Genomic DNA, 13,976 nt, shown 5'->3' with positions numbered 1-13,976 from the left:
CTCAGCAAGAATCTTGTAAATTTCAACACACTTCCTGCGCTGATGAAGAGAGCAAAATGGTTGGAGGGGAGAGAGGAGGAGGGGAAAGGAAAAAGAGGATCATGATGTTCATGCTCATGGCCAGGAACAAAAAAAGAGTTAGTGTGTTAGCACAAAAATGCTCCTTGGCAATATCTGAGATTAATTTGCAGCAACTGATCCATGAGCTTTAGTGAGAGGAGTGTGTCTCAGAATCAATTCTTTTTCTGTTAATCTTTACTTGATGGCAAAACCTTTAGCCCAGTTCATAGAATTTGCATATGTCTTTTCAGACAAGGGCTAAGAGATTTCATCCATTCCTTTTAGGAGGAGAATTTTACAGGATCATAGAAATGTAGGTCTGGAAGGGACCTCAGTAGGTCATCTTGTCCATCCCTTCATGCTGAGGCAGAGAGCAGAATAGATGCACTTAAATGATTTTGGAGCACACGTCCCATTGTAGGTCAATGGGATGTATGCGCCTAACTCCCTTAGGTTCTTTTGAAAAATCTCTTCATTAAAAGGCAAATAATAATAGTCCTCACATTATTCTACAAAAGGAATAATGACACGATGGATTTAGACCAGAACTAGGAGCCAATAATATCTGAGTTCAGAATCTAGCTCTGCCTTTGATTTGTTATTGGAAAATCATGTGACTTCTCTGTATCTCAATTTCCCCATTGATAAAAGGGGATTTAAAAGTCTGACCCATCTATTTTAGGGTATTGGAGGATGGGCTTTAATTCTTCGAAGATACACTCAGTATCATCCGTCAATATAAAATATTTACTACATGAAATTTATTCATAGGTCAACCTTAACATGTTCAGATTTTTTTCATATTATTGGCTTGGTTTCTCTTTAATCACATGTCTAAGATACAGGGCAAGATATTTAAAAATACCTAAATGACTTAGGAGCTAAATTGCAAGACTTTTAATGGAATTTAGGCTGCTAAGTCACATAGCTACTTTTGAAAATTTTACCTACAGTTTGGCTGCATGTCTTCATGATAATGCCAAAAATATTTACATACAAATATTCATGAATGTATAGCTATTACTATTTGTAACACAATAGTACATAGAGGCCTGAACTGAAATCAAAGTCCAATTGTGCTAGGCATTGTACAAGCATATGTTCAAATACTGTTCCTGCATCTCACATGTTACTGTAAAATCAAAACTCTCCACAGGACTTTATGTGCAGTATAATGTGCTCTAGAAGAAAACTGTTGCCAGCACCATTAGAATTTAAGATGGTTCCAATGGAATGCCATTTTTAAAACATGCTGATTTTCTGTTGGAAGCAGTAGAGAGCAGAGTCAACTCAGTAGCCCTTGATTTATGAACTGTTTTGTTGCTCCCAGAATCCCATGATGTTTGTGGTTTCTTAAGGAACTATTGTTTGAACCAGTCAACAAGAAAAACAATTATAACCCTAAGCATGTTTTTTTATTTGAAATCATATTGACCTTTGATCAAATGTTGCCTCTTTTTCACATCTCACATCATGGTGTTTTTTCAAATAATAAAACTGTTCCCAACTTTTTGTTGTTGTTCAAAGGCAACTTATTAAATGGTAGATCAAGAGTCTGCAATGGACGACACTACAAGGGTTATTTAAAGCCATGAGTAAAGCAAATCATACAAATTTTCCAAAGACTGTGTTCCAAGGAGTATTTTTGGAAACATTCATGTTGTGTTTTTTAATGAAGGCCACATTCTGAAGCTACAGCACCATATGTCACACATTCATTCTTGTACCCCCCCCCCCAAAAAAAAGGGGGGGGGGAGAAAAAGAAAGAAAAGGAAAGTATGTTTGGCTTTTAAGTGTTTTTGGAATAGTGTCTAAGCATGCCTATCATTGTTCCTCAGATGTAAGAAGAATTTTTGGCCTGTTAATTTAGCTCATCCAGTATTGCTCTCCATGGGACAGCTCCTCCAGTACCTTGAATCTTGTGTGGTCATTTATACCCATGTAAAATGTCTACAGAGTTGGTGCAAAATACTCAGGCTGGTTGGCCAATGTTTTTTTTTTTTCTTTCCATGGGGAAGTTTGATTTTTCATTGGAAAACCTAAAGCTAAAAATGTTCAGCTAAAAACTTGAGAAACAGGGGGAGAGGGGAGAAGGAACGTTGGTTTTTGGTTGAAAAATCTAATTTTTGTGAGGAGAGCAAGCACTTTCAACAAAGAATGTTGTTCAGTTGAAAACTCAGTTTTCTGTCAAAAAAGTTATGACAGAAAATTTTCAGCAAGCCCTACAATCAACTCTGATTTGTCAGTGTTTCAACCTCCCCTAGGCATGGGTATAAATGACTATGAAATGTGCCAGGCATTGGTTAGTCAGTACCTCAGTCTCTGTTATGCAGTTACAAATCCAAAGTACGTCTACTGACGTCAACTGAGTTTCTCGGAATTTGCAGCCATGTCACTGAGAGCAGAACCAAATTGGCCCTCAGAACCAAATTTTGAAATGTAGGTGCTTACGTTTATTTTCAATGGACTGTTTCAATTGACACTTAACACTTCAGTCAGGGACTAGTGTGTCTGCGAGCTCCCCTGAGTGTCTCAATTTGTAATGGGACAACCAGATTTAGGTTTCCAAGCTTGGCAACTGGGTCCATCATTTCAAGAATATCTCTCTTCTAGTTCATTCATTCCAGCTCTTTGTTCAAAAGGTCCATCTGCAGGTGCTTGCCATTCCTATTAAGGCTTCTTGGTAATCCATCCTGACCAAATGCAACTTGTGAGAAACATTAAAAATATAATATATAAAATAGAAAAAAACAAATGTTCTTTGTTGTCCATTTTGACTAGCTACAAAATCTTTAAAAAGTTCAGAAAATTGCCAGCAAGTTTTATTTTACAAGTACAGTCCCACGTTAATGATGTTTTCTGAGGTGAGAGGCATAATCAATAATCAATATCTGTACAACTTAGCAGGAGTTACTGAAACCATAGCAGTAATGTGCATAGTTTAGGTATCATGGAAAGTCCAGCATAGGAAATCAAAAGTAAACTTTCTTCTCTTCTTTTTCTTTTGTAGATTTCAAATGAGGAGAGAGAACAATTAGCCATTGGAACCACGGACGTGTCCAGTGAGCTGAGGCCACAAGACGGATGACTGAGCGCTGTGATCACTAGAGGCTTGTAAAAATGCAAGGAAATAAGCGCAGCTACCCAAATTCTTCTCAAGAATGCACCACAGTGAGGGCAAAAAAAATGCAGAAGAGATTTCTCCACAAGGATGGCAGCTGCAATGTGTATTTCAAACACATCTTCGGAGAATGGGAGAGCTACGTGGCTGATATTTTCACCACATTAGTGGACATCAAATGGCGCCACATGTTTGTGATATTCTCTTTATCTTACATTCTTTCTTGGCTGTTCTTCGGCTTGGTCTTTTGGCTTATCGCAATCCAACATGGAGATTTAGTACATGATGAAGAAATAACCCCTTGTGTTGCTAAGGTGCATAGCTTCACAGGAGCATTCTTATTCTCACTTGAAACCCAGACGACCATAGGCTATGGCTTTCGTTGTGTCACTGAAGAGTGCTCTGTAGCGATCCTCATGGTGGTTCTACAGTCGGTATTAAGCTGTATAATTGACACATTCATTATTGGAGCTGCCTTGGCTAAAATGGCCACCGCTCGAAAGAGAGCTCAGACCATCCGCTTCAGCTACTATGCCACCGTAGGCCTAAGAGATGATAAACTTTGCCTCATGTGGCGTATTGGTGATTTCCGGCCAAACCACATGGTTGAAGGCACAGTAAGAGCTCAGCTTCTGCGCTACATGGAAGATAAGGAAGGGAGAATGACAATGGAATACAAGGACTTGAAGTTACTAAATGACCAGGTCATACTTGTTACACCAGTGACCATCGTACATGAAATTGACCATGACAGCCCTTTATACGGTCTAGATCGGAAAGCTTTGGCCAAAGACAGTTTTGAAATCTTGGTTACATTTGTCTACACTGGAGATTCAACTGGAACTTCACACCAGTCGAGAAGTTCATACGTCCCCCGAGAAATCCTTTGGGGACACAGGTTCAACAACGTCTTGCAGGTGAGGAAAAAATACTACAACGTGGATTGCCTACAGTTTGAGGAAACCACAGAGGTTTACGCTCCCTATTGCAGCGCAAAGCAACTGGACAGGAAGGAACACGAATGGAACAGAACTAAGAAAACATTGGACAGAGGAACAAGTACATCAACACTGGAGGTCAGAGATACATCATTTAAGGCAGTTGCCCTCATCAGCAGTTCTGAGGATCCAGAAGATCTAATGAAAGCTGTCAACCAAGATTCTAGAGAACTGCCTTATCAGAAAGATCCACTGACCTTAAACAGAATCTCCAAGATGTAGCTATTCATTGCAATTAAAATTACTGCCCTAGCTGTTCCCTAAGCAGCCTGCAAAATATAAGCAGTGTTAAAACTCCATACACACAAGTATTTACATAATAAATCTAATTCTAAGTGTATACTCATCCAATCAGAGAATGAAAACAATGTAATATGTCCTGTAGGTAGATTTTTCAAAGCTACCTAATTTATTTGGATGGCCAATTCCCAAATTAATGGGATTTGGGTATCCATAATCTCACTGTGGCTTTGAAAATCCCTCAAAATTTCTCTACTCAAAACCTGAACACATATTGTATTTTGAATCTCAGAATTTTAGATGAAATTTTTTTTGCAAAGATGCTTTTTGAAAATGTTTGGGAAATTTGATTGTTTTGAAATCAGCATATACCGTGGTAGAATCTTTTGAAAATTCATGTTTTTGAAGAAAAATCCATAATATGGTAGTGAGAACAGATCTGTAATATGGTCATAGTGATGAACTCTCTCAAGATTCTTTGCAATGCTCAGGAAGTGAAACCCAGGAGCTGTACCATAAAACAGTATTGCTGGCTTGCTTTTGTTATTTGTCCCCGCTTTATCTGATCACTTTTTGTATTCTGGATCCTAATCTAAACCCTTAATACAGATTCCCTTGTTAATCTGGTTTTCACAGCAGTCTACCTGTAATCTCCTCTGCATTATCTACAGTGCACGCCTGTTACAATTAATACAGTTCCTCGCATGGAACACTTTTCCAACAAGAAAAGGTGTCTCTGGAAACAGAACTATTGAACTGATGATGTAATGGGCGATCACTCGTTACCGAGGCTGATCATCTTCCATGGGAGTTATGGGTCCTCAGGTGGCTAATAAGGCCATTCCTTGAACCACAAGTTCTATTACAATGAGGGCAGATGTTTTCAGGCTTAGCAGGAGTCTGTTGACCACGACTGGAAGCCAGTCTCTCCTTCCTCCCGTGCCTCTTGTCTGCTCAGTGAGCAAGTTCAAAATGCAGAGGACCATCACATAGGACTTCACTCCATTTTAAGCGATCCTGGGCAAGTGTCTCCCAAGTGTCAACGTCAATATTACACTTTTTTAGGTTGTCCTTCAGCAAGTCCTTATAACACTTCCATTGTCCATCCACGTTACGCTGCCCCTCTTTCAGTGGAGAGAACAGGACCTGTTTTGGGAGGCGATGGTCTGGCATCCGGACAACATGACCAGTCCAGCGAAATTGCTGACGGATGATCATTGCCTCGATACTGGTGGTCTTTGCCTCTTCCAGAACACTAATGTTGGTGCACCTGTCTTCCCATTTGATCTTCAGAATCTTACGAAGGCAGCGTTGATGTTGCCTCTCAAGGACTTTCAAGTGGTGTCTATAGGTTGTCCAAGTTTCGGTGCCATACAACAGTGATGGGAGACTAATGGCTTGATAAACAAAAAACTTGGTGAAGTATTGAACTATGCATGTTGCAAATGCATTAAAACCATTTGGGGATTTTTCATTCTCTATCACCAATGGTCGGTCTGGCAAACACCTACGTGAGCAAATTTACTCATGTAATAAAGCAACATGTGTGCGTAAGTGTTTGTGGAAGAAGGTTTTATAAATAGAGATTCATTGTATACAAGTTCACAATAAGCAGGTTGCCCTTTTCTGGAAACGCCTACTGCTAGTCAAATCCAGAGTACAGTCATATGTTTCCTGCTGTAAGTACAGATATAGATGTGTGTGTCTGTACAAGAATGTATGGTTTGGGGCATAAGCCAACTGGTGTGGGTTAGGAAGAAACTTCTTCTGTGGGCAGGTTAATTCATAACAGTCCACTACCAGAATTCTTATAGATTTATCTGAAGCATCTAAGGCTAGCCATTGTTGGAGACAGGACTATAGATCAGTGTTTCTCAAACTAGGGGTCCTGACCCAAATGGGAGTCGCAAGGCTATTATAGAGGGGTCTCAAGATCACAAAAAATATTGCTAGGGGGAGTTGGAGAGGGATACAGCAGCTGACGCCCTGTATCATGCCACCTTTACTTCTGTGCTGCTGCTGGCAAGTGGTGCTGCCTTCAGAACTTGGCACCTGGCCACCAGCCACAGCTCTCCAGCCACCCAGCGCTGAAGGAAATGCCTCCACCACAGAAGTAGTGGCAATACCAGGGTGTTCATCCCTATGAGTATGTACAGTAATTTGCTATCACTTTGGGGGGGCAGGGGGCTGAAATATTTTCAAAGGGGGGCCCAGAAAAAAAAGTTTGAGAACCACTGAATGAATTACTGGTCTGATCCAGTTTGGCAATGCCTACATTCCTGCGTTTGCTATTTTTATTGCATTTGTCAGAGTATATAAAATGTTGTATAATTAAGCCTGGGAATGCATGCATTGGCTTTTCATTAATGAAGACACAGGAATAAAGACATGCATTAAGGGACAATGTATGCTACTGTCACATACACCCCATGATGGCATATTGTAACCCACATCCTCTCTGGGTCAGAGTGTTTGCAGCTTCCATGTCTCGTGCACTGAAGATGTCACGGAAAGATTTTCAGGGTGCAAGGTGGTACGGCTGCAGGATGAGAATTTAAAAACAAAAGTGAAGCCCTCAACATTATAAATACATTCAAGGGAAGCCTCTTATTAAGAAGTCAGCTCATTTCACAGAACAATCCATCCACCACCCTATGCTATAGGTGACTTCCACTAGGTATCCTCCTCATCTAAAGTGACCATCCAAGGTTAACATCTGACCTTTATTTGATCCTGGGCTGTTAATCAAAGACGCATATTGAGCCCCAGTTTCCTTGGCTGTTGAGGGCCCTTTGATAGTGGAACTCGTGTGGTTCCACTAGCTAAAGGTGTGAATGGGATACAGAATCTCTGTCCAGCATGGAGTCCCATTTCATACAAACTTCCTGTATGATGTCATGCAGTGGGCGGAGCATGGCTGGCTCCTGTTTGAATCTTCCATCCTCTCTCCCATCACCGGACTTTGCAAACTCCTGCAGTGGCTGCTTCAGTCTGAATGGCACCGCAGCCTGGTGGCAGGTGAGAAAGAGGGCTTTTCGCCTCCCACCGGCTCTAGGTATCATCCCCATGCCAGGCTGGGAACTAGATGGAGAATTTGCCCCTGAAAAGCACGCAGCTTTTCCTCACTCACCGCTGTGGCAAAAAAATATGCACATCGGCAGCAGAAAAATGGGCAGAGGGTTTGCACCAAAACCTATTGAAATTAATGGGAATCTTTTCACCCAGTGATCACGGGCCCACAAATGGCGAAGCTGTGCCTTTCAGATATGGCCCGGCGTTGGAATTATTTGCTCAACGGGAACCCCCCAAGGCAATTTGCCTGACTTTTGCAGAGTTCTGGAGAGAGGATTGGGGTGGTGGGGAATGTAGCAAGGTTGCAGCACCTGCTCCTTGTACAGAGGCAGATCTGAAGATTAGGGCAGAAGGGCAAAGAACGGTGCGTAGCTCACCCCTTTGCTGCCCACCATAGAGAGACTAGGACTAGGAGAGACTGACTGCACCAGCAGAGAAGCAGACTGTGCTCTGAACTGAACAACCAGTTTGCCTCTTCCCTTCATCCAGCTTATTTTATTTCTTTTATTTCAGCAGAACATGCCTGATCATGCGAATTGTTGACTATAAAGTAAAAATCTCTTTGCAGTGGCCCCACATATCATTAGTATGGGCTGCATCTCTGTTTTTTGCTCCGCAAGCTCAAAACTATTGTTCTGAAGTCAAGGTTAGTTTATGATACAGGGAATATAATAAGACCTTATTATTTAAAAAAAATTTTTTTTTCCAGATCCGCCCCCACCATTCATTCAGGCAGTTGCCATTTCCTTCCCCATTATCATATATCATTTAGCGCATGTTTTCTGTGAAGTCAGTTTTCACATGGGGAACATAATGTATAATCCCTTTGTTTACTCCTCATTTCTAAACACTGCGCAGGAGGTCTGACTTTGGCTCTCTACCTAACATGAAGCATTAGCTGTGCAGTCATTTCAGCAAATCGCAGGTGCAGTACTGTGCACTGAAGGTGTATTTGTAGGAACAAAACCTGCCTGTAAACACTTTACGGACATTTTTAAAAAAGTTTTGGCTGTTTCTAATCTGGGAGAATGCAGAGAGAAGGGGGTTGGGAGCACGGTGACGATTTTAGGCAGCCCAATTAGGCTACTTTTTAGCAGCTCTCTCATTTTCAAATCATCAAGAAAGCAAGCAAAATAACATGTAGGGCAGGGGTCAGCAACCTTTCAGAAGTGGTGTGCCGAGTCTTCATTTATTCCCTCTGATTTAAGGTTTCGTGTGCCAGTCATACATTTGAACGTTTTTAGATGGTCTCTTTCTATAAGTCTATAATATATAACTAAACTATTGTATGTAAAGTAAATAAGGTTTTAAAAATGTTTAAGAAGATTCATTTAAAATTAAATTAAAATGCAGAGCCCCCCCGGACTGGTGGCCAGGACCTGGGCTGTGTGAGTGCCACTGAAAATCAGCTCGCGTGCCATAGGTTGCCTCCCCCGATGTAGGGTAAGAACAAGTCCAGTGACTAAAGGAGCAAAATTGGTTTCAGAGTAGCAGCCGTGTTAGTCTGTATCCGCAAAAAGAACAGGAGTACTTGTGGCACCTTAGAGACTAACAAATTTATTAGAGCATAAGCTTTCGTGGGCTACAGCCCACTTATTCAGTATGCATCCGAAGAAGTGGGCTGTAGCCCACAAAAGCTTATGCTCTAATAAATTTGTTATTAAATTTGTCTCTAAGGTGCCACAAGTACTCCTGTTCTTTTTAAAGGCGCAAAGCAATCATTGTATAGAGATTAGGGCCAAGATAGAAAATTTAGATCTGGATTTTGTTCAACTCCGCTCATTCTCTGCCCCCGTCCTCTTCAAAAATTGATCCAGAATCTGGTTCCAACAAGTTGAAGCCTGCTTCTAAGGTCAAATCCTAGCTCTACTGGAGTTGGATGGACGTGAATCAAAGAAGCAGCATATAGAGTTGGTACTAAATTGGAAAATTCAGATCTGGACTTTGACCACTGCCAAATTCAGAACTGATTCTTGCATATCTCTAGGAGTGTTCCTCTTTTTTTGCAAATGGGATATTTATGTTGCCACCCATGCTCACTTCTTGCACAACACTTGCACTTCTTGCCCAAAACACCTCAAAACTCATTCATCATTTCAAACCCAAATCTCACTCTCAGCTTCTCAAAAGGTTCCCAAGCCTTCAGGCCACACGTGGGCCCAGAATGGAATCAAACTCGGGTGACTGAGATTCTTACATAAATCAGTCCCTTCACTTTCCCTTGCAAAGGAAAACCCCATGTAGACTGGAACAGAACCAACGTTTTGCACCAACCTATATGAAAGAATACAACTAGGTTTCATAGAGCTCTAGCTGGACTTCATACAACTACTGAAAATCAGGTAGGTTGTTAGTGGATGGCAGACATGCAGGGCTGGTAGACCTTGGTTTCCATTTACAGACAAGGTGGGTAAGAAATCAAATCCCTTGGGTTTGCTCTTTGGCACTGGCACACTGTAAAGATGAAGGGTTTGACACACACAAAAATAATCATCTGACATTAGTTCAGTCATAGCCCCTGAGATATATTTTTGGTCATCTGTGCGCCACCTTGTGGCCATAACAGGATACAGGCCTGAGAAGTCATTAAGCATGCTGGCCCCACTTGCTTCATGACGGGTGCCGAGGTATTTAATGAAACATTTCTGGAAAGGACCTACTAGCAGAAAAGGGCTATAGACTAAAAATAATTCCTAAAGCTCATCCCAGAAAATCCATCCCTTCTCTTTCCATTCATCTTAGCTATTTCCCACCTGCCCATCTCTACAAAATCTGAGCACCAAAGTAGCATCTGTTTGCCAATAACATTTAGGAGACATGCAATGCTCCAAATATTCAAAGCACTGTACAAGGATCAACCAATGCATTGTCCTGATAGGCCGATGCATTACATTAAAAAATGTTGTTACAACTCATCACAAATGGGGAAGCTATGACAGAGCAATTATATGGCATTGCCCAAATACAGGATTAGAACTCAAGACTTCCTAAATCTGACCCTTATGCTCAATCCATTAGACATCACCGCCTCATTGCAATAAATCAAAACTCAGTGAATAAATAATGTTGCTATAAATACTGATTCTACACATGTTCAGTCCCTCTGATTTATACTGTATCATCGCTCTTATATATAGAAGCAGAACTGGAGTGTTGCTTGATTTGCCACTGTAGGTTTATATAACCAGCCAAAAACTGGCTACATTCCACCAGGGACCTTTCCAATAGAACAACAATCTATTTACAGTCAAAGATATTTTACTTCAATGGGTATCAGTGACAAGAAGTTAAATGCTGCCAGTCTGTTTGGCTCTGCATGTGTGAGCCCAAGGGCTATAAAGATAATTCATTAAATACAACTACAAAATATCACTATATGCCTATAACTGTAAATAATACAGAAGAATAGGCAGACTCTAAAATGGAAATGCCCTTATAATCACTTCACACTCAGTGCTCCCTTCACTGTGCATAGCTGAACACAAATTTTCAAACAAGCGCCTTTGCGCTTTCTTCCATGCTCCATGGGAGGAGCTCCCTGTAAACATCTGCAGTGCAACCCCCTTGTCTTCCTTCATGTCCCTCCTTAAAACTCTCCTGTACCACGGTGCCCACAGAAAACTTGACAATGGCCAGGCAACTGGAGTCACTGTTTTACATGCTGAGCTGTATTGTCTCATTGTTTCCTTGTGTACCCTCTGTTGTCTCTCATCTTATATTTTGATTGTAAGCTCCTTGGGGCAGGGACCATCTTTTTGTTATGCATTTGTACAGCACCTAACACAATGGGGGCCTTGGGGTCTATAACTAATGTCTCCAGGTGCGACTACAATACAAAATTGAACAACAGCACAAAGACAGGCAGGCCAAAGTCCCAGTAAGGTCACTAACCTCCAGTGATCATGGCAGATATGACCAGCACTCATTCCCTGCATTGTTCTGTATATAGGCAGCCTGTTCGGGGTATGCTATAGCAGTGATTCTCAACCTTTCCAGACTATTGCAACCCTTTCAGGAGTCTGAACCTCGATCCCCGCTGCCCAGGGCTTAAGCATATAACTTCGCTTTGGGGGCCCTTGTAGCATGGGGTCTTGGGCAACTGCCTGCTTGCCACCCTTTAATGTTCGCCTGGCACTTGCAACCCCTCTAAACCTCTCCTGTGACCTCCCTCGGGGTCGCAACACCCAGATTGAGAAAAATTGATCTAGATGAGTCGACGGACCCCCAGGAAGACCTCGGGTACTTTGTACCTCCCTGGTGGAGAACCACTGGGCTATAGGATTTTAAGTTCTGTAAGAAATATGGTTAGTTTTAATGGGTGTAAAAGCTTCCACAGCCTAGGATGGGCACCAACACCAGAAAATGCAAATAAACGGATAAGTCCTTGCTCAGGGTAGAAAGCTGGAAAAGACACTTCTCAATATACCATAGGGGAAAACTTCCTTCTCAGCCCAAATTTAGAGCTAGCTTCTGATATCCTTATTCATGCTAAGTAACGGCAGCCCCATTGATTTCAAAGGGACTGCTTCCAGGGTAAAGCACAGCACACTATATGTGACTAGGGAGGCAGATTCTGGTAAACACCTCACCAGTTAATCACCATGGCTATAGGTTAAAATCTCTCTCTGTTTGGCTAGTTACCAGCCTGTTCACAAAGACATGAATCCCCTCCCCACTGGGTTTTGCTGTATATGTTTGTGGGTGTCACAGTGTGTTGATCCCCACTAACACTCAGGACAGCAGCATCTCCTCTTGAAGGGCCCCGCAAGCGCTTTCTCCTCCCTCTCTCTTCTTCTTCTGAGGGAAGTCATAAGAAAGGCACTGGCACTGACGGGAACAGTCTTCCATTAGGAGGGCCAATGCAAGAGGTGCACCAGGATCACTTTGAAAGCTGCATCATATCTGCCATTTCAGGATGCAAGTACAATGCTGAAGAAGATGCAATCATCTCAGAGTGGAAGGGGTGGGTGTGTGTGTGTGTGTGTGTGTGTGTGTGTGTGTGTGTGTGTGTGTGTGAGAGAGAGAGAGAGAGAATAAATAGCCCCTCTGCCCTATTTAAGTTGGCTTTATTAAAATGGAACAGAGAGGGCTAAATTAACCTCAAGTTTCACTCCCATGAAAGATTTGCTATTTCACCAGCAGTGAATTTGGTCCAGTGTAATTACTGTACAGTTAATTTTACCAGAGCTGATGAGAGCATGGGAACAGCATGACCATATAAAGGGAAGAGTCACACACAGCTGATCTGTAATTATGGATCCCTTTTTTAAGCGCAGGAAGAACAGAAAAACAGTTCTGTTGTCCTGGCTGCATCTATCATGCAGTTACCTTGCTGTAACTATGACACTCAGGGCTGGTCTACACTGGGAGGGGAGGGGGGCATAGATCTAAGATATGCAACTTCAGCTACGAGAATAGCGTAGCTGAAGTCGATGTATCTTAGATCGAATTAAAATTACTTACTTCGCGTCCTCGCGGTGCGGGAGCGACGGCTGCGGCTCCCCCATCGACTTTGCGTCTGCCTCTTGCCGAGCTGGAGTTCAGCAGTTGACGGGAGAGCGATCGGGGATCGATTTATCGCGTCTACACTACACGCGCTAAATCGATCCCTGATAGGTCGATCACTACCCGCCAATCTGGTGGATAGTGTAGACGTACCCTCCGGGGTGAGAGTTTTTCACGTTCCTGAGCGATGTGGCTAGGTCGATCTAATTTTTAAGTGTAGACCAGGCCCGAGTCCCTCTTTGTGCTGTGTTTCCTGCTTCTCCTACAACCACCCTCACCCCTGGTGAACCAATACCCAGCAAAGCCCTCTACCCACAGATTTCTAATTTCTATCTGGGCTCACATACCCCCTTGTCCTAGGTGGTCCTGCTATAAAGGAGCCTGTTTCCCACAGCCATCCTAAATGAAGAGTGGTGGCCACCCCCACCAGTCTAATGATGCTTTACCCAGCCCACAGTATGGATATGACTAATGTGTCTCTCATCCTTTCTCCTTTGTCTATGGTTGGGGCCACTATCAGGTGTTCTCCATCAGCAGCTCTCAACCTTTCCAGACTGTCCCCCTTTCAGGAGTCTGATTTGTCTTGCGGACCCCCAAGTTTCACCTCACTTAAAAACTACTTACTTATAAAATCAGACATAAAAATACAGAAGTGTCACAGCCACACTGTTACTGAAAAATTGCTGACTTTCTCCTTTGTACCATATAATTATAAAATAAATCCACTGGAATATAAATATTGTAGTTACATTTCAGTGTATAGTATACAGAGCAGTATAAACAAGTCATTATCTGCATGAAATTTTCATTTGTACCCACTTCACCCGTGCTTTTTATGTAGCCTGTTGTAAAACTGGGCAAATATCTAGATGAGTTGATGCACCCCCTGGAAGACCTCTGCAAACCCCCCAGGGGTCCATGTACCACTGGTTAAGAACCCCTGTCCTACAATATTTGTTAAATCAGAATAGCGTGCATTT

General features: G+C 42.2%; 1 protein-coding gene across 2 annotated transcripts in view; it reads left to right on the top strand.

Annotated features, from left to right (window-relative positions):
• Nucleotides 1-6,869, top strand: part of KCNJ16 (potassium inwardly rectifying channel subfamily J member 16) — a 42,451-nt gene extending 35,582 nt beyond the window's left edge. For both annotated transcript variants that reach the window (XM_054048014.1, XM_054048015.1), the window contains exon 2: nt 3,071-6,869. In XM_054048014.1, coding sequence (XP_053903989.1) covers nt 3,181-4,401 — 1,221 coding nt within the window. In that variant the 5' untranslated portion in view covers nt 3,071-3,180 and the 3' untranslated portion in view covers nt 4,402-6,869. The remainder of the gene's footprint in view (nt 1-3,070) is intronic.
• The last annotated feature ends 7,107 nt before the right edge of the window (nt 6,870-13,976 follow it).

Source organism: Malaclemys terrapin, chromosome 13, assembly GCF_027887155.1.
Source record: "Malaclemys terrapin pileata isolate rMalTer1 chromosome 13, rMalTer1.hap1, whole genome shotgun sequence".
In the NCBI taxonomy this organism is placed as follows: Eukaryota; Metazoa; Chordata; order Testudines; family Emydidae; genus Malaclemys; species Malaclemys terrapin.
Note: the sequence above shows the minus strand (reverse complement) of the source record. Positions and strands in the feature narration are given on the sequence as shown.